A 22332-nucleotide genomic window follows, 5' to 3' on the forward strand; every position below is an offset into this window, starting at 1 on the left:
TTTATATAGCAAACATGAAACTGCAAGAAGGAATAAAGCATTAACCAGAAGAACCATAAAAAAACATTGAGAAAAATAAAGGAGATAGATAGATGAATAAAAATGAAGAAGATGCATGTATAAATAGAAATAAAAAAGATGCATAAATAATAATCAAGATAGTATATCCCCATCCTCTCCCTCTATAGAAATTCATAAAATATGGCAAAAGAAACAGCCACACCCACTGGACAGACAGAGATGAGATGTGGCACAACACAGCATGACACGAACTAGCCATAGGAATGACTAACACACGTCATAGCATAGAAGTAATGCACCACCCTCGTGTCAGGGCACAAAAGATAATCCAAGAAAATGGGCACATCCAATCCATAATGCAATGCCACGTGTAAGGGATATGAAAAGTTCAATGTAGTAATGTAGCCTAAGATGTCATTTAAAATATGAAACTGTAGGAAAATCCACGCACCAATGAGTGGGACACCCTGCTCCACGCATACCAGAAAGATGTTACCACAGCAGCAACATAAATGAAAACAAAGGCCTTGCACGCACTAAAAAAACAACACCTAAATAGTAAATAATCAGTCAGTGCTGATATGCAATAAGCAAATACACAGAATTGGCAGAGCGAGGATATAAAATACGTAGTAGCAATCCACGACTTGGTAAGATAATTAAGAGACAAAGACTATATGACATAAAACACTTAGCCGGTGAGCAATCTCTCACCCGTGTATGGCCACACTGGACAAAATCCATCCTTGTTGCCAAATGTAGTAATGAAGATCCAGTAGCCCGACTAGTAGTTTAAGAAGGTTTATTCAGTCTTACTTGTAGCATGGTAAGTTCATGTAGAGGAGCCCCACGGAGTGAAGCCTGCCTGCTGCTCATTCCCAACTCCAACTGTCACACCTCATCTCATAGGCACCCAAACATTCCATTCATCATCACCACACCAACATTCCATGCAGCACATTCAAAGCTGATCAGCTAGGGAGAAAGCAACAGGATAAATGCTTATACAGGATACTACAGATATGTTCTTTACAATAAGCCCAACTAACGCCCTTGTCTCTTCTGTACATAAAAGGCATGCATTAGCTCCTAAAACATATAGTGTGAGCAAGATGATTTAAGCATAGTACTGCCATAAAGTTACCTTTAGAAAATCATCCAAATTATAGGTAACAACTGTAGGGAATGAGGCTCTGTTGAAAATACTGAACCTTTCCTTTATTGGTTCAGTACATATTTGTCTGCATATCTACGAAGAAATGCAGCAGATGCATAGTGAGACAGAAACCTTCAATGTTGAAAGGCTTGAGAAAAAGAAGTTTTTATGTGCCTTCTTCAATGAGAGAGATAATTACTACTACCTATTATAGAGTGTTCAGTCACCTAGTTGGTATCAACCTCAACCGCAATAACAACAACAGTAACCTTGACCTTATCAGAGAAGAATCTTTCTCAGCAGAGCAGAGTCAAAACAACTCACAACAATGATTCTCCTCCTTCCTCATCTTTATGTGCTTGCCTAAAGTGGGTGAGTATTCAACTTTAACCTGAAGAGGGGCGAGACATCACCAACAGATGACTGCTGTATAGAGTACAAAGTGGAAATGCTAATCGTTTCAATAGACCACCACCAATTACACCAACAAATGCACAAAAGTATAATCTCTCTTGGTCCTATATATAACAAAATGTGTGTTCTACTGATGAAGTGGGCCATAGAACCGGTTCCACTGGCTCAGTGAGGAACAGGAATGTATTTGAGGTAATTTTTAGTCCAGAAAAAATATTCAGACAGAATGCAGGCTGATACTGAATCTCATGACTGCAAACAAATGGGTCAGAAGAGGGAATTTCCAGAATCTGGCTTTTGCACCTCCCCCCACCCCTCTTTTGGAGGGTCACCCCCAGATTTCTGTCTCGTTGCTGAACCCGTTTTTGTTGGCATTAGGACTCTGTGCACTTTTCCCCTGCTAATCGGTGGTACAGTGCCTGTGTTCTGTCCCTAAAACATTGTACAATTGGCATTTGCATAAATGGTGCATTTAATTTACTAATAAGTCCGTAGCTAATTGCACTATATGTGCTCAGGCCAGTTAATTAAATGTTAATAGTTGGCCTGTAGCACTCCTTGTGCCACCTACTCCAGTAGCCTTTTAGAACATGTCTCAGGCCTGCCGTTGCAGCCTGTAATACAGTTTTAAACTGCCATTTCAACCTGTTTACGATTCAATGAATTGTAATTAAAAATCCTCTTTAATTTCCAAAAAGTCAGATTTTAAGTCATAATTCTGAAAATGCCACTGTTTGGAAGCTGACATTTTCTTGTCCCAAGCAATTGTGCCTTTTACTAGGGTCCTGGGTCACGAGGCTGTGAATGGCTCTGCTGTTGAGGTTTGTCTATTGCTTCCAGACAGTAAGGAAGAAGACGATCCTCATGCAGTAGGTTCCCAGTTATTCACACAACACGGGTTACTATATAGCAAGAGGGGAGGCACCCAGCCTAAGCCATTACTCATTCCCACCCCCTTTAGAGATAAAGTTTTGTTTTTGGCCCTTACTCATCTACTAGGAGGACATTGTGTTCCTAAGAAGACAGAGGGAGCAGTCCTGGAGCGTTTGTAATAGCCTGGTACTTATAGCCATATAAAGAAATACTGTAGGGACTGCTCAGTTTGTCAAAAGCATAGTACCCAGTAAGCCCCCTTATTAACCCTACCGATAATTGATTACCCTTTTTCTCGGGTGGAGATGGTCATTATTGGCCCATTGATAACCTCTAAGAGTGGGTACCCAAACGCCACATGATATCCTGAGGCCATTCTCTTACGCCACCCTACCACTATCCTTACTGAGCTCTTCTCAAGGTTCCGCTTCCCCCCAAGAAAGATTAACAGACCAGGGGTCCCCTTTACCTCCAAATTAATTAAACCAATATGTGCACAATTGGGGATTAAACAGATGAGCACCGCTGCTTACTATCCCCAAACAGATGGTGTCATAGAATGCAACATTAAAAGCCACATTAAAAAAACTATTAGATTTAGAAGTCCGAAAGTGGGAACAATTAATTGTTACCACTAGCCCTTTCTGCTATCAGATGTCAAGAACAGAGCAGTACAAGATTTTCACCCTTTAAATTGGTGTTTGGCTGCAAACCTCGTACTCTATTAGATATGGCGAAAGAGTCTTGGGAACAGGAAAAAGATTAACACCCTGCTGGGCTGTGTAACAGAATTAAAGACACATTTAAATTAGATTCAATAACGAGACAAAACCTAGAACAGGTGCAGCAGGCACAAAAAGACCAATATGATAAACGTGCTATGCTCAAGAGAATTTGAGGTAGACGATCTAGTATTGTTGATTTTACCTTCCTTTGGCGATAAAATGTTGTGACAATAGCATTGACTCTTTAAGGTTTTAGAGTGAGTTACTCCAGTCACCTACTAAATTGAGATGAAAAAATCTATCATGTGAATATATTGAAGAAATGGGAAGGCCCACGACTAGCCCTCTTTGGCTCCACCCCTGAAGAACCCGATCTACTCATGACCTGTATTGATCCCGAGTTAGAAGGGAAATAACAACAAGAACTGCTTTGAACAGTTAAAGTCATATAAAAGGGTATTTTCTACCATCCCGAGAAGGACCCATTTGATTTATCACTCCATGCCAAGCCTGGGGAGAAAGTCGGATTAAAACGTTGTAGGATACCTGAGGCCCGTAGACAAGCCATTGAGGATGAGGTACAATCAGTTCTGAAAATGAGAATTATTGAGACGTCCGTAAGCTAATGGAACTCTCCTATTGGCATAGTCCCAAAACCAGATGGCACAATACGTTATTGGATTGACTTTAGGGAGGTGAATAAAATATCTAAATTCAACACCTATCCCATTCCCAGAGTCGTGAAATGATTGAAAAACTAGGAGAAGCCCAGTAAATTAGCCCCATAGACCTCTGTAAGGGCTATTGGCCGGTCCCTCCATCCCAAAGAAAAAAACACATTCTCCACTCCAGGGGGGTTATACCAATTCACTGTCCTCCCTTTCAGATTGCATGGGGCCCGGCGACCTTTCAACGAATGATGAATACCCTACTAAATTCACACCAGGTGTATGCTGCGGCGTGTATCGACAATATTGTTATCTACAATCCCACGGGGCCGGTCTGAGTACGCAAACTAGTCCTGGAAGTTAAGTTTGACTGGCCCTGGGGGAGGGGGTGGGTTGGGCTGCTGCTGCAAAACTGGCCTCTAGTAGCAAAAATGGCCACCATCTGTCCAAAACCTGCTCCCACCCTTCCAGACCACCGGCAAAACGTCTGGTGCCCGCAAAGGCCAGTCCGGGTGTAGGGTGTGGGAAACCCACATCTAGCAGATAAGAAATGTCCTTCAAACATTAAGTTCTGTAAACCTCAAGGTGAACCCCAGGACTGATAAGCTATTACCGATGCTTTATACCTCATTATTCCCAATTATCAGCTCCTTAGACTGATCCCTTGAAGAAAGGTAAATAAGCTGAATTAGGGTTATGCCAACCCTCACAGACTATTTAAGTGCCTTCTGTATGTTAAAGGACTCTCTTGTATCTGAACCTATTCTCCGTAGCCCTGATTGTTCACAGCTGTTCATCCTACAAACAGATGCCTCAGGGGTGGAGCTGGGTGCAGTTTTGACCCGGAAAGACAAAGAGGGAATTGAGAAACTCATTTTGTAGATCAGCCGAAAACTGTTTCCCCTCGGAGAAGAATTATTCAATGGTAGAAGAAGAAGATGTAGTCTTTTAAGGGCTATAGTAGCCCTTCCCTATTGTCTTGAAGGATGAGAATTTTCCGTGTACACTGCCCACGCACCTCTTGAGTGTATGTCATTTAATGAAAGCAATACTCCACGCATCGTAGCTGGTTTGTGGCACTACGACCTTTCAGTTTTAAAACCTAACATCATAAGTGGAAGAACAGGTAAATGCAGACTTTTTGTCCCGATACCCAGTAGATCTGTTTCTTCCAAAGAAGAAAGTAGGGATGGAGGTATGTGAAGGGACCCCCCTTCCACACCCTCTCCTTACCTGATAAATGCGACTGCACCTCCACATACCACGATTGAGGGCACCTGACAGGAAAGAAGGACAACTTGTTAGAGGAAAGATGGCAGTCAGGGATCATTCCTCAAACACTGACGATGTACATCTCCTTTCAGGAGGAGGAGGGCGGGGCCATGCAATTGAAAAAGGAGACGGGTTGGCTGGCCATGGCAAAACTGACTTCTGGGTCCCCTTCCAAAATGCTGCAGGCCGATGCTGACAGAACAGGGGAAGCTCCACTGTGGTAAACACGAGCAGTGGAGCGGCCCGAGCACCCGAGAGGACGATGAGGTAGAGAGGTAAGGTACCGACCAGTAGACGGAATAGCCCTCGGAGACCTGGTCAGAAGAGTGGCGGATGCCGCCAGAAGGGATGCAGCCAGTCTGACCCAACTCTGGAGAGTTGTGGCTAGTCTGGTGAGAGAGGGGGCTACAACCGGCTTGCTGGGGGGGGGGGGGGCAGGAAAGGATCTAGAGGACTCAAGAAAGAGACTTTTGTGTTGGTTTTGGCAACTCCCTATCCTTATTCCTTACTGTCAATTATTGTATCTTTTTTTGTGATGGTGACGTAAGAAGAGGGATTCTCACTCTTGTCACTCTTCTCTTGGGCATTATCACAGTTAGAGCATCTCACTACAAGGGAAGGGTGGAATGAGAGACTCAGGCATGGGGAGACAGGGGTGCTTGGTGACTGTGGAATTAAGATACAGAAACACACTACTTACCTCTTCTTCATACTCCTTTGTTTGAGGGTGGTGGCGGTGGCAGCCATCTCTGGGGCCCTGTGAAGGAATGAAAGATCATCACTATGCCTGTCAAGTGCTTAAATATACCCCACAACTGGATCTCGAGATTCTTGTACATATGCCAGACATTGTTGTGTTCAAGTTTCTTTTTTTGTGTGTGCTCTTGGCCAATAAACAGTACAGATTTGTAAATTAACAAAGCCCCAAAGCTGTATTACCGCTCTTCTCACCCACATAAACTCATCTCCCTTCCTCAAATATTTCTGACTGTAATAACAGATGTGTCACTTCTGGGCTGGGAAGACCCCCTGGGAGAGGTGGAGATCAGAAGACTGTGGTCTCTGGCTTAGTCTGGACTCCACATAAACTTGTTGGAGCTTTGAGCAATGTGCTTGCTGTTGAAGGCCTTTATACTGTTCATCAAAGGAAGGCTTGTGCAGGTGTTCATTTACAACACCACCACCATGTGGTACTGCAACAAGCAGGGTGGGTGGGATCATGGACTCTTAGTCAAGAAGCCCTGCGTCTCTGGACATTGCTGGAACACCAAGGCATTTCTCTGGTGGTTGAACACTTGGCGGGCTCCCTGAACTCCAACGCGGACACACTCAGCCCATAATGCCTAGCAGCTCATGAATGCCGTCTCCATCCAGACGTGAAGCAAGTCCTCTTCCAAGATTGGGGAGAGCCTTAGTTAGATCTATTCACCACCACCAAGAACTCACAATGTCAGCTGTTCTTCGTTCTGGAGTTTCCAAGGCAGCTCTCGCTCTGAGACTCTTTTTGTCTTGAGTGGAGGTACGGCCTCCTGTACATCTTTCAGCCAATACCACTCCTGCCCAGAATTCTCAAGAAGATCAGGAATAACCTGGCCCAAGTCATTCTTGTGGCTCTGGAGTGGGCTCAGAGAGTCTGGTATCCCGAGCTGTTGAGTATGAGCATTGATCATCCAGGCAAGCAGCCTCTTTGGAAGGATCTTCTGTTGCACCAGCAGGAGAGGGTTCTGGTCCCAAACCTGCACACTCTACACCTTCATGAGTGGAGATTGAGCAGCAACAGTTGACCGGCTTCAACCTTCCTCCAAAAGTCTGATTTAGTCTGGCTGCCAGGAATCCATCCACCAAATCGGTATACACCTGCTGATAGAACAAATTTGTGGCATGGTGTGTATCAAAAAACATTGATCCTCTATCTGCTCCTGTTTTTTCAGGTCCATTTAATTGTTTTTTCTTTGGCCTGGCAGAGCACTGCTCTGGACACAGTTATGGGCTATCTTTCAGCCATTTCTAAATTTTCGCGGTTGCCAGACTAAACTTCCTTATTAAAGTCACCCATTGTGATGACATTCCTCAAGGGTTTGCAGCACGTTTCCCCCAGATAAATCATAATGCCCCAGTTGGACTTGAACCTGATCCTTACTTTGCTGATATACTCTCCTTTTGAGCCGTTACACAACTTCCCTGTTCAGTTATTAACCATCAAAACCGCATTTCTTGTGCCATTACATCTGTCATGAGGGTCAGCGAGTTTCAGGCTCTCTTGGTGCAACCGCCTTAGACCATGTTTTCTCCTGAGAAATTGGTCATCCGGACCTGTACCTCTGTACTCCCAAAGGTTGTCACCCCTTTCCATGTAGGCCAGACAATCAGCCTGCCTACATTTCTTGCCCAATCTTGTCCTTCGAATCAAGAGGAGAGATTCCACCGTCTGGATCCAGACAATGAGTTGTCGTTCTACCTTGAACTCATAAACTAATTCTGGGAGGATGACCAACTCTTCGTAGGGTACGTTGGGGCCATGAAAGGGAAGGATGTGCAGAAATTAACCATCTACAGATAGATTGTGCCTGCATACAAATCTGCTACCTATTGCCCAAAGCGCAACCACCTGAAGGCTTGCATGATCATTGTACCAGAGCCAAAGCTGGGTTCTCTTCATTAGCTCGTGGAGTTCCGGTCCTGGCATCTGTCAGGCTGCAACGTGGGCTTCACTGCTCACGTTCACAAAGCACTACTGCCTGGACAGTCAGGTCCATTGGGATGGGCATTTTGCCAGTTCGGTCCTGCAGGACTTTCTGGTATACGAGTGTTCGCAGACTCGCCTCCGGGGAGGCATTGATTTGTTATCTATTCTGAGGTAAGGAATCTGCGAGTAGAAGTCTCTTTCAGATGAACAAGTTACTTACCTTCAGAGACCCTATCTAGCCGCAAATTCCATACCGATCCCCCCGCTCTGCGACCTGATGAACAACTGAGGGTTCTCCTTACGAAGGGCCCTAGCAACTCACACCAGTAGTCCGTCTTCATTGTGGCGCTGAGCTACCTGCGTGGAAAGTCATGAAAATGAACTGGCATCAGTGCACCGAGGTGGCGCCCATAAAGGTGCCGTGCACATCGCTTCTGGCATGGACGATGTCAATGATACCCCATGTAACCGACAGATGCCACCTTCTGGCGTGCAGTGGTACTACCAGAAAATTTCCAGACCCAATCTGACACCTGGGGATAATTATAAGATAAGGAATCAGCTGCAAGATAGAGCCTCCACCAGATAAGGCATAACGGAAGGTAAGTAACTTATTCTATACTTCTATTAATTTGATTATGATTTAAAGTCTTGCAAACCACTCTGAGTCTCAGTATATATAGAATTATGATGCTACTATTAGCTCCGGTACAAGATACAAACTGGCGTTGCTTTGAGTATGATATCAAGTTCTGGCCACTGCTCTGAGCCCCTATATGATATAAAATAATGGCAATGCGCTGAACTCTGGTACAAGTCTTGGGTGCTGCTCTGAGGCCCTGTACGATGTACAAATATGCCACTGCTTTAAGTACCTGTATAATATAAATTCTTGGACACTGTTCTGATCCCCAGTATGATATAAAATATTCTCAATAGATTGATCTTTGATATAATATAAAGTCCTGAGCATCCCCTTGAGCGGCTTTATAAAGTCCTGGATGTAGTATGTTACTTTACTGTTTGCCAATGCATCAACAGTCTAATATAGCGCCTAAAATGCCTGCATCGGGGTGCACTGCATTGTCTCATCCACTATACAATAGCACTTCCACTACATTTCCTCTTTCACAACAAAGGGGATTTGATGTATTGGATGCAATGTGTTGAGGTTAAATCTTCCGGAAGTTGGTTGCTCTTCTATTTTCTCTGATTTTATGTTTGACTTTATTTTCAGGTAATTTCACCAAACAAGCTAAGAAGCATGTTTTGGAATCACTGGGATTTCAGGACCTGAATTTGACTTCAAACATTTGGTATGTGTCCCTTTCTTTGTTGCAGTAAGTGGCACGAGATAGATGTTTCCAACTGTTCCTTTTATACTAAATGCTCAAGTGTGTTCAACAGGCTGTACCTGGAGCATTCTGAGCGCACTTGTGAGACATGGGTTCTCCCCCAAGGAATCGTTATTAATAGTATTAGAACCTAATAATCCTGCTGACGTGCGGGATCCCGAAGTACGTCACAAACTTAAAGAATGCAAATCCTTTTCTTCAGAAAAGCCAGTCTGAAAAAATAATAATACATTTTGAAACTTTTTCTACAAAAAATAAATTCACTTTTATTTATACAAAATAAAAAAAATGAAAGAAAATAGGGACAATAAATTTATATTAATTCCTATAAAGCGCACTCCACCAAAAGATATCAGTCCTCTGTACATATAACTGACCAATGGCATTTATCACTTACAATGAATCAGAAGTAAATGTTGATATGTTTATAGACTTTTGATCCTTAAGGTAAAGGTAAAACCCTGGAGAAAAACAAATCTTCCAATGAAAAAAAGAATAATGATGTAAGATGAGGCTGAAAAGCAGAAAAGCATTCTGGGTGGGATCAGAGAAGGGTTGAGGTGAGAGGCTCAAAGGCAGATAGTTGGAGGGTACAAAAAGAGATAGAGTATGTCTCAGATTTATTGGAATCAGGAAGGGGGAAGGCAGGAAAGAGCTAAGCGGATGTAGGGGAAGTGAGAAAGTAAACGTGAATCACTGACAGGAGGCACCATTATTCTGAGATAAGGAGATAAGGGAAATGACTGTTTTAGCTAGAGTTCGATCAGATGAGCTTTAGTTTTTCCAGAAAGTCTAATTTTGACTGTTAAGGCATTTAAGAATGAGAAATTAGTTATTTAAAAGCTTGTCCCCAACAAATAGTTTTGCAAGTAGATAGGCTACAGCCCTTAGAAGCTGTGAAACTGTCCTTTTAAGAAGGCATATCTTTCATGAGCCTATCATACAGTATCAGTGGAGCTGAGTTCAGTTTTATTTTGATCTCCTGTACAAGGATCAGCAGACATTGTCCAGCCATCAAACTATATATATTTCAAAACCATTTGACATTGTTTTTTCTAGTTACAGTGTAACCATTTCTTGACAGGAAACAATTTTCTTTTTCCACAAAAGTACCATAACTCTTCATTAAATGCCCTTCCTGTGAAAAAAGAAAGCTTCTTTTGACCCTTACAACCTTTGGGTTATGTTCGTGCCTCACTTTCCCCTTCTATATAAATGCAAGCATTGGCTGACCTAGGAGTAGTTTGTAAACATCTAGCTCCATGAACATGATGAGCGAGAATGCCTGGATGCTACGTCTGAGAGGTCTGGAGAGTGATGCTACCCTTGCTCTCTGACCACTGGAATCAGACAGACAGGTCTTATGCTTGTTACGATCAATACTTCCCGTCTTGTCTTCAGAACAAATACAGCCCCAGTATTTCTAAGGGAAGATATGCAAGTGGATCCTCTAATTGTCTCTCCAACCATGAGATCTCATGCCCCTTCCCTCTGTCGTACAGTGACAAGGAGATCAAGAGGCTTGGTTACGAAGAAAGAAAAATCAGCAGCATGTCCGCTGTATCTGTAAATGTAAATGTATAGGCATTTATATAGCGCACTACTTACCCGGAGGGTCCCAAGGCGCTTCGACTGCTGCGAAACCCTTCCTAGCTTCCCTGAGAGATGGTCCCTTAATGGGTATCTCCAGGGTGAGACCAGGCATCCCCGGCGGTCTGGTGGGGCCGTTAGTGAAGATGAGGCAAGCTAATGCCCAGAGTTGCCGAGTGTGATCGCTGATCAGAGTGGGCACCGAGGCGAGAGAATTATCGAGTCCGCTGACCCTGGTCCAGAAACCTGCCGCGCCGGGATTCGAACCCTGGTCCCGGGCCGTCCTCTGCTCTCGGGTCTGCCGCCTCTAACCAGTGAGCCACACTACTTCACTAGTGAGCCACACTACTTCACTCTCTGTGGAAACTACCAGTGCTACTGCCATTTTAGAGTGATACGCCTGCTCCCTTTAGGACTGTCTACTTGGGTTGTTGAGGGCCTGTTCAGAGAAAATGGATAGACATTGAAGAAATTTTGAATGACAGCATAATGGTCATTAATTATTTTATTAGTATGACTGTAGACTGTGCTGATCTGGCAACTCAAGGCTACCTTTACAGTTTTACTCTTGAGATCTTCCCGGCTCTACATAACACCCTTGCAGCCAGAGGCTCAAAATGGGTTCTTTGTCAAGAAATGCCTTGTTTGGTGGTCATGCAGATTAAAATAATTCAGCATAAGTCTGAGGGCCTGGAAGAGAGACGAGTATAGGAATCATCAATACAAATCACAGGAAAGGTGTCTGTTCCAGCCAAAGTTTCAGCCGATGTCGGATTTCTATCATCATGCCACTAGGTATAGGGGGATATACAGTTCTACACCATGCATTCTTGGCTCTGCCTCACATTCCAGACCATGTTTTTGCACTGTTTTCCTTATGTATCATGGTCCTTGTAGTACATTTTGTTGCCAAAACCTTACCGAATCACATGCTGATGGACGTGCTCTATTCTTTATCATGATTCCTGGGTTCTATCGTCTTCCTGACCCTTTTATACTTGCACTCTGGACTTATCTTCTTTCCAACTCCATTCCGCACTTGCTTCCTGGTTTTTATGTTCCCCTTTGTGTGCCTGCTGGTTTGAATAGTCTTTCTTGAAGTACAGCCTTCCATTCATTGTTATTTTCTTGTTTTCCTACACCTGGTTAATGCCTGTCCTCTCACATGTTCCCCTCCTGTGACCTCCAGCTATTCGTGCATTGTAAACTGAGAGTACACTGACTTGCAGTCTTTTTCTGCTGAGGCCTCATTCGTTCCAGCATTGGCTTGCTACTCTGATTCCCACGCTTGCTCCTTGACACTCTGTTCTTTGGGTTCTCTTATTTTCCAGCTCTTTACTTCCTGTTGGTTACTTTGCCTTATTGGTTTCCTGTTATTTTTGCCATCTCTGTGCCTCTCTTGACTGTGGTTTTAGTTCTTCATGCACACTCCCTGAGTGCCCTTGCTATGTACATACTCTTTGCCTTGTGTTCTGTGTTCCTGTTCTGTCTGCATATTTCCATCCTGACCTTGTTAGTTTACAGATTTCCCTGTCTTGTTCCTAGTGTTTCTAATCCTGTGTAGTCTAGTCCTTACACTGATCTTGTATCCAGTCTTGCGTTTCCCTGAGGCCACTTCCTGTTTCTGTATTTCTTTCTCTGTTGCCTTTGTCCTCTCGTATGGTTGTATTAAAATCCTGATTAGCATTGCTGAGGACGACAGTAAGAGTCTGAGTCGTGTGCCTCCAGCACAGTGACTCACACAACGCTCTTCCTCCATAAGATCTGCCGGATGTCTCCCTGAACTCTGCGAGATTAATCTTGCCTTCTTTAAAGATCTTGTCACCTCACAGAAAAACACTTTCAAGAGGCAAAAAACTGTAATCTTTGATAGTCTGCCTATCAAACTCTTATGTTGAATTTCCTTCTTATTGTTTAATGTTTAGTTTATGCCTTCTCTGTATAGTTTTGTCCTTACAGGCACTACCCAGTGCAAGTCCAGTGCCCCAATCCCAGTCTATTCCAATCTATTTCAGTCCACAGCTTCATTCTTTTTTCTCAAGTTCATTGGATTGTGTTCTGTATCTCTAACAAAAAATAAATAAAAGCTCTCCTTTATCAATAGTTTAGTCCTGAGTTCTATAAGGTGCACAAAAACCCCTCGCTTGCCTCAATAACAACCCAAGAAGCAGCGCAGCACAGGCAGCCATATCCACTGAAGTTCCTAAATTGAGGGAAAGGATCTCAGCCACCCAGTGTGGCTGTAGGGATGCCTCTAGCGGGTGGAAGCAGTGGTTCTTCCCTTTCCACCCTTTCATCGGCCTCTACGTTGGGACACAAAAGCTACTTTAATCATGTTTATAGCAACATTTTACAAAAGACATATTGGTGCTGACTAGTGTGTAACATGGCTATTGGAACAGGTTCAACTGGCCTGGCCTCCAATGGGGACTCCTGCAGAAAAGCCATCTCAATATCATAAGGACTGGGTATGCCATGTAGTCAAAATCCTTCTGGAGAAGAATGCGTAAAAACAAAGAGGAGTGTATTTCTATTAATATCTTGTTTGAAGGAAAGCACCCAAACAAGAATTCAGACTCATTCTCGAGCTAAAGCTAAGTTCAGGATGCAGATATATTAGATATTGGATGTGTGCCATTAATCTTGAAGATGCCTGTTTCCCAATTACAATATCTCAGAAGGATTGGGCATTTCTAAGGTTCTTGGTAGGCAATGATCATTACAATAATTTCAATGTCCTGCCTTTCGGTTTGGAAATTGGCACCCAGAACGTTCTTGAAATGTGTGACTAGTTGTAGCACATCTGAGAAAAAAGAGGAACTTTGTACATCTGTGTGTAGATAATTGGCTCGACTCCTTTGCTGCCTTGTTGTCATTTCCAGCTAACAGTCTGAATTCTCCAGCAGTTTGCACTATGAGACAGTCAAGCCAAGGTCATGTCCACCACAGTTCGGTCGATTCACAAGACAATGTATTAATCACTCTATAAATAAGAGTGTGTACTTCTGAGGATAGGCTGTTGTCTGTTTGTTTGATTTTTTGCACTCTGTTCACATCTCACCCATCACCATGTCAGATGGCATACCTTCTGAGGCTCAAATGTGTCCTGTTTTTTCCTGGTTCTTCCTGGGCGACTTCAAACGAGGCCTCTGCCACAATGCCTAGAAGACCAATGGTGCCAGCTGTCTTATATCTTGAAACAGAAATTCACCCTTAGCCAGGTAACAGTTTAGAAATTCCTGGGTGGAAACTGGAGAATGTGCTGGAGGGTGGTACTTTCCCCAGAATATTCCAACACAGACCATTGTGACGGATCCCTCTCTAAACACACACATGGTGCTCCCTCAGATGTAGGGAAGATAACCACAGAAATAATGGACTTCTCACATTTTTCATTTTTGGGAACCACTGATGGTTCACCTGGCCTTCCAGCAACAAAATCAAACTCCATTCTGGACAAATTCACTGCAGAGTATTACCTGAACAAAGAAGGAAGCACACAATACAATCTTATCTCAGGAACACAGGCAATCAGGAAATGGTATACAGACAGGAATTTACAAATTATTGCATTTCACTGACCAGGTGTTCAGAATGGGCAAACTGATTCCCACAGGAAGACCTTAACCAAGAACTATGAATAGACACTAAAAAAAGGTGCATGATGGAATCATCTGCCAGTGTGATTTCCATCTACCCCTTTGCAGATGCAAACAACAAAAAAATCCTTGGATTTAGCTGCCAGGTATTAGCAGCCGGGAAATACGGGGAATGTATTTTTTATTGACTAGTAAGGTAAGTGTCTCTAAGCATTTCAGCCAGTACTCTGGATACCTTGGGTTGTTACCTCACCTGATAACAACTCAAGGTCAAGGTGATCCACTAGCCCCATAATGGCCAAACCAATGATGGTTCTGCCTCCCACTTCTCCTGTCATTGTGTCCACACATGAGCGTGCCACACAGGTAGCTTACCTGCATAAGTTAAGGGGTCCTATGATTCACACCATCATCATCGCTTAACGTGGTGACTTGGCTCCTGAACGAATCCAAATATGGCCAATTAAATCTCGCTCTGTAGGAAGCTATATTTTTATCTACCAGTTCTGCATGTCGATTCAAATAGAAGAGATTTTGCATCCAGTCCATACTTTCAAATATTGCTCTACAACATGCCTAGAAGGTTTGGTATTAATCATTTATCCCAAAGCACCACCACAGTTTAACAGTCTTGGTCTGTTGGAAAAACAGGTCCAAGGAGTAGTTGATACAAACAAAGAACAAAATGGAAATATGCAGAAGATTATCAGAGTTCAAACAATAGAAGGTCTTTTGTTTGAAGTTACAAATGCTTTTAATTTCCAAAGATGAACAGTCTGGATAGTAGTCCACAAATGAGCAAGATCAAAGATTAATACAGCCGACACGTGTTTCGAATCACGACGTTTTCAAGGCTCCAAAAATAAGGAATTTCCACCAGATTTCCTGGAAACCACTGGTATGCCTCAGAGCCCCTAGGTCATAAATGAGTTAGTGGACCCGAGTCCTGTAACAAATAATTCGACACACACCGTTATAAGGCAGCCTCACGATTAGAGTCATAAGCATGCTTAACAAGATGATCGTGGACTATGGTAAGTCCAAATATAAAAGTCCAAATATGCGGCACCGCGTCTTGCCCCTTACTAGGGAACAAGACGAGGTGCCGCGGTTTTGGGCTTTTATATTTGGACCTACCATAGTCCTCCCTCATCTTGTTAAGCACGCTTACGACTCTAAGCATGAGGCTGCTTATAATGGTGTGTGCTAAATTAATTGTTACGAGACTAGGGACCACCAACTCATTTATGTCCTCAAGGCTCTGAGGCATACCAGTAATTTCCAGGAAATGTGGTGAAAATCCCTTTTTTTTGGAGCCTTGAAAATGTTGTCATTCGATTAAACACGTGTCAGCTGTATTCATCTTTGATCTTGCTCATTTGTGGACTACTATCCAGACTGATATACGCTTGCTAGGGCTAATTCAACTTGAACAAATCCCTATAACATGATTAAAGGGAACATAATAGTGACACACAAACCAAATTTACTTTTTTTTTTTAGAAAAATTCAAAATATTTATCAATACAATTTTCTAATTTGTTCAATATATTATAAAACACAGTAAATTACATAGAGACAATGAAACAAACAATTATCATAGAGACTTTCACAATCGCACAACATACATACCACATTCATTCTTTCCCATATATACTCAATTCAGACAAAAATGTTGAAATTGATTTTCACAAGATATGCAATATGGATGATATGCAATCTAATAAGACCAAAAACATAATCAATTTATTTGGATGAATTGATGGGTCTTTTTGTAGGAACGGGTGCAAAGCTGACTCAACGCGCGTTTCGACAGAAACACTGTCTTCATCAGGAGTTTCACCTCTAGATGTTGTGCTGTGAAAGAAAAAGAGTAATAATGCATACATATATTCTCATATACAAAATGAAAAGTGTGTCACTATTGTGTTGCAGTTGCATATGATACACTAAAGGAAGATAATTAAAAGAAGGAAAAGCCTAATGATAATGAATACCCAAATGAGTGTCTCACATTCACTTTAGATCAAAAACAGGAGCCAAAATGGTAAAAAGAATCAAGTAAAGTCTATGTGAAAGATAAATATATACACATAATTTGATAGGCAAACCTATGTACCATGAAAATTTCAAAGGACCGCATGCTAAGATCATCCAGAGATGACAAAAAAGAGTAAATTGGCAATCTGACAAGCCTTGTCCTCACCAAGAAGTCTCAAGATAATATCTCCAATATGAAGGAGAGGCAACAACTGGATGGTCTTCCGCAGAAATACTGTAATCTAGACCAGAAAATAATAAAAAGTGAAAACACAATGTGATGCAAGGGCCCTAGAGTTTTAAAGAAAACATGCAAAAAACAAGAAAAAATCTCACTTGGCAAGGGACATGGAAACGAATTACCTGATAAAAAAGGACAAATTCCTTACAAAACGCAGGTCCCAAGAACCGCGATGATAAAGGGGTAAATTTGGTTCGTGTGTCTCTATTATGTTCCCTTTAATCATGTTATAGGGATTTGTTCAAGTTGAAGTAGCCCTAGAAAGCTTACATTGGTGTATTTTCCCTTTCTAGGTGTACTTCACACTAGTTTCTCAGGGGTCCCCTCTTTTTTGCTACTATCCAGACTGTTCATCTTTGGAAATTAAAAGCATTTGTAACTTCAAACAAAAGTCCTTCTATTGTTTGAACTCTGATAATCTTCTGCATAGTTCCATTTTGTTCTTTGTGTGTATCAACTACTCCTTGAACCTGCCTTTCCAACAGACCTAGACTGTTAAATTGAGGTGGTGCTTTGGGATAAATTATTATGTATTAAGTATTGGATTTTCTGATACTTTTTAACACTAGGTGGATGGTGTAGCGTGACCAATCCCTGTATAGCACACATGTTCCCTTTTTTTTTATCTTTACTTACCCTTATATGTGATGTGCGACCTGATTTTGTGGTTCACTACCACCCAAAGGTTTGGGATTGCATTATTTCATCTACTTACAAAATCGGCCTAAATTCTCATCCATGAAAGTACACCTTGCAGTTGTTTCTTCATGCAGAAAATGAAATGTCCTTCTTAGCCCTATTTTTCAGGGGTTTTCTAGAATGAAGAAATTGTTTCCTCCAGTTAGAAGACAGTCCCTCCTTGAGAGCATAAAATAGTCTTCTCTATGATCATTGTCCTCAATTTGAGCCTGCTCGCAAGACACCTTTGTAGCATTGAACTTGGAAAACCAGGTTTGTTAAATAAATCACCATGGGATGTATGATTAGTGAACCTTGTTCTGGCATGAAACATATACATGATTTCACACAAAAAAGTGATTGTGTTGATCGACACACACTAGGTTTCTCCCAAACTAGTCAGATTTCCACATGATCCATCCACACCATTACTTTCTCCATCTTTTTACAGTCCCATTCCTTTTTCAGAGATGTCCCTTCATACAAAGCTTAATGACCTATGAAAATAAAACCTTTTTGGCAACAATGGGCCAGTTAAAACTGGCCTAGCCGCTGCAAGGCAATGCATTTAAAGATGGGTAGTTTCCTTGCAGTTACCAGAAAGCGAACACAATGTTACCTGTTAGACATAGGTCTCGCTCCACGTGGTGGTTATGGCCACTACTATTACTTTGCTGTAGAACATCCCAGTTGCAGAGATTCTCCAAGCTGCAGTGGATGCTTTATTAGGAATGTATTTGGTTAGAGAGCTACTTTCCTTGCTGTCTTTCTTTTGGAGTGGACTTGCTGTACTATTCATTGTTTTTGACTATTGGTATAGATGGCCAGGAGGAAATGCAATAGTTACCTATTTGTAACTTTATCTCTCCTCCAGGAGTATTTGCATTAAAGTCATATGCAACCCACCTCCTACATTAGGGAAATAGCAAGGAAGTAGTTGCAGGAAATGTGCTTTCTTAACAGAGCTGCAGCTAATCTAAATGCATAGTCCCTATTTTCTCATATGTGTGTCTTCTAAAAAGGTTTGTGATAATGTATATTCTGGTCAGTGTCTTAGTAGTCCTGACTTTTTCTTTAAGGTTGATTGTGTTTGTAAAGACAAATTAATTACATTTGGCTCCAGGAGTCTTCAGATAGACTTCCAAAATACCCCTTATTATTTCATATTGGCTGCTCTAAAGAAATCTTTATATATGTAAATTTAAAGTACTTCAGGATGCCACACCTTGGCAGAACTATTTCGTGTTATTTCTTTTCTGATTGGGGTTGAGCTAATGTTGATCAAGGTATTCTTATCTATTCACCTAATATGCCACACACTTATGTCAAGCTAATGATTTCTTTCTTTACTTATGTGTTAAGTTCATACCATAGATAATTAGGGTCTAGGAGAAATCCCAAAATGGTAGGATGAAAACCTTTGAGAGTTCTAAGGGACTCCCAAGGGTCTACGAGACTCCTGAAAATGGTAGATAATCTGCTATTATCAGGTAGCTAATTTTAGGGCCTAGGGCCTGAATGGAGGAGTCACAATTTTATTTGGCAAGGAATAACTCTGTATCTTGGGTATTGGGAGGCTTTCTAGATATGTATTTATAAGTTAAGGAAACTTAAGAAGACATTAAAGAGCGCAAATATGCATCTTGTTGTCAAAGAAGAGGAAAGAAAGAGTGGATAGCATACAAACCTAAAAGTCGAATAAATTATCACTTTAAAAATATTGGTTGCTTGAAGTGCTTGTGGTTCCCATTGGTGTGTGATCTGTGATGTGTTATAGTTTCAGATGGTTGATAGGAATGGTTGTCCATCTTTTGAATGTATGGAGTTTACGCTCATTTTTATTTTCTGGCCAAGTAAATAATATGCCATATTTGGTTAAGCTAAGGGATAAATGTGAATGCCTGTTGGTGGGTGGCTCTAGGTACAGGATGGAGCAGACAGCAGCTTATGGAAGATTTGCAACCATGGTATAGCTGTCATAAGCGCAGCTGGTCAAGTGTCACAAGTATCCAGGGTTCTGAGGGACCCAATGCACCCCAATTATTGTACTATCCAAAGGGCTACAGGGGTGCATATTGGCCGGACTTGCATAATGACTTGTAGCATATTTTCTAGGTTACTGTGCATCATTTCAGTGTGGCATCAGTTCTCTGTTGTGCATGATCCACTCATGAGTGATGGGACTAGGCAACTAAGATACTATGTGGGTTTGCAAGAACCCAAAATGAAATCAAATAAATTTGCCTTTCTGCCATAAGGCCACCAACACAATCCTTTCTTACTCTTGGCAGCAAAGGGAAAGGAGCATTTCCAGGCTCCGAGATCTATCAGCTGGTGAATCAGATCCATCACAAGCTCGAATTGAAGGTTCGTGATGTAATGAATGATGCCAGGTAAGCAACAGAATAGCAGCTTATTGTATTTCCAAGTATATCTGAAATCTTGCTTGCTGCTTCCCTTTACTTTGATCTCTTGGGGCTTCTTGACAGGTCACAACATACACTGACAGCTCTGAATGATGACTGCCTACAAGCTGGAAACTCTGAAATTAGACTAAGCTGACTTGCATGATGCTTCAGAATCTTCCAGGCCTTGAATTGACACCTTCTGCCCCATGTATTCCCACCCAGTCACTTTGTAATTAGATCCATGTACCCACACAGGATTTTCAAGTGTCTTGATTCTATGTTTGAGTAGCTAGTCCAATGCAGTTGTGTTTTTTGCCTTCTAGCACGTGTTGTCTGGTTTATTCCACTACAAATCCAGAACTGGAATAACCAGATAGCAAAGAAACCTGCACTATATGAGCTTCTCAAACATGGACCTTGGAAACTTGCCATACAAATCACTCTAGACTGGCTAGAAACATTAACAGATTTATTTGTGAATCAGAACGCTGAATCCCCACCTCTGATATGTTCTCCTACTATTAATATCTCCTCATCTCAATTCATATTATTTGGAAATATCCATCAACATTAACAGCTTCAATTTGAATTCTATTTTTTTTCTGATGCCAAAATATATCTGAATTAAGGCAGTCAAAGCAGAAAAATGGTGAACGTGAATCATAGTATGTAATAGACTAAGGGCTAGATGTAGATGGCTAAATACCGGTCGGTAAAGCCGAAATTCGGTAAATTTCGGCTTTACCGACCAGTATTTAGCCCTCTGCGATGTAGGTATTACCGAATGCCCTCGGTAATAACGAATCAGTAAATTAAAGGGAAACAGTTACCAAATCCTTATTTACAGATCGGTGAAACCCAAAACAAAAAAATACTGATTCGGTAAATAAGGAATCGGTAAAAATTCGAAATTTCGATGTAACAAAATTCAGTAATACCGAATTTGACCAAAATCGGTACTAAAGAATCGTTAATTACCACTGACCCAGAGCAGGTGGTAATCAGGTGCAGTGCATAAAAACAGCCCCAAAATGCAACATTGTGGACACAATGGCGGGCTTCTACGTCATAGCAAGGCGGATACGTTTGCGAGCAGCAGGAGTGAGGTTCTGGAGACGGGAAGAGCGTGTGTATAGACTGTGTGTCACACTGTTCCAATTGACTGAGCCAGAAATCCATGACAGGTACAGGCTACACCAACACACCATCCTTGACCTGATACGGGACCTGGAACCATACCTGGTGCACCAGACACCAAGGGCTCACGCAATACCCACCTATGTACAGGTACTCTGTTGCCTGAACCTCCTGGCATCTGGAAGTTACGAGGGTGTGATAGCCGCAGCAGGTGGTGTGTCATAGAGCTGCCTATCCCGTTTTTTCAACATCTTCCTGGACGCCATGATGGACAGAATGCATCATTACATAAGCTTCCCCAGCACACAGGGGGAGCTGCAGAAAATCAAGCTGGATTACTACCAAAAGGCACAGTTCCCACACGTAATAGGCTCCATCGATGAGATCCACATACCAATCTGCCCTCCAGCAGCTACAGAATACATTTACTGCAACCGCAAATCCACTCACTCCAACGTGCAGGTGATGTGCTGCAAATGTCATCAGCACTGACATTGTTGCTAAATTCCCAGGGAGTACCCACGACTCCTACATATTCAAGAACAGTGGGATCTATACACGTCTGGCTGCTGGTGAATTTGGAGAAGGATACCTACTAGGTAAATCAATGTGACACACCCTGATGTATACCCTGGATTAACGTATTGGTGACACAAATTAATGGCACTTTCTTTTACATTTAGGTGACCACGCATATGCCCTCCGGTCTTTCCTACTAACGCCATATCTCAACGCATCCACCCCAAGGGAGAGGAGATACAATGTGGCACATGAAAGCACACGCAACGTTGTGGAGCGCACCTTTGGACTGCTAAAAAGCAGGTTCCGTTGCCTCCACAAAAGTGGAGGTGCACGTCAGTGCCGCCCCATCATCTGCTGCAAAATAATAGCAACATGTGCAATGCTACATAATCTTGCCACAAAGAAAGGAACAGCAGTGGAACTAACTGACTCTGAGGGCGAGGACAATCCACAGTCAGAGCCCTGCGCAGCTGGTGTGGCAGCAGCACCGGATGGGTGATACAGACGGGCTGAGATAACACGCAACTATTTCTGAGTGAGTAAGGAGACATAGCCAGTTACTGTATTTGAGTGATGGTGTTTAATGAGCACACCACCAAGATCAAAACCAATGTCCATACAGAGATGGGTTACATCACCCATTTTATGAGCACCATATCCTAGTTGGCTCTATTTCCTGCGCCCACGCGCTGTACTGCCACGTTCCTTGGTCCCACTGTCTGCACTGCCAGTATGTTCCTGGCCAGCGCTGTGGCGTTCGCTGCGCCTCCTGGTCTCGGTGGGAGAGGGCGTGATGCTACTATGGCTCGTAGCCTCCTCACTGTCCCCCCCCCCCCCCCCCCCCCCTCTCTGCTGTAGTGGCCACCTTCTCGGTTTGCAGCAGTTCCAGTGCTGAGGTCATTGTCATCATCCCCCGAGCCACATCCCTACTACAGTGTGCCATCTCC

The 22332-nt window shown here is 42.5% G+C and overlaps 1 protein-coding gene across 1 annotated transcript in view; it reads left to right on the forward strand.

Annotated features, from left to right (window-relative positions):
* LOC147684635 (hexosaminidase D-like) overlaps nucleotides 1–22332 on the forward strand; it is a 242608-nt gene that overhangs the window by 171625 nt on the left and 48651 nt on the right. The window contains exons 11-12 of the mRNA XM_086940480.1: nucleotides 9053–9131; nucleotides 19610–19711. Of these exons, the coding sequence (XP_086796606.1) occupies nucleotides 9053–9131; nucleotides 19610–19711 (181 nt within the window). The remainder of the gene's footprint in view (nucleotides 1–9052; nucleotides 9132–19609; nucleotides 19712–22332) is intronic.

Source organism: Lissotriton vulgaris, chromosome 10, assembly GCF_964263255.1.
Source record: "Lissotriton vulgaris chromosome 10, aLisVul1.2, whole genome shotgun sequence".
Classification (NCBI taxonomy): Eukaryota; Metazoa; Chordata; class Amphibia; order Caudata; family Salamandridae; genus Lissotriton; species Lissotriton vulgaris.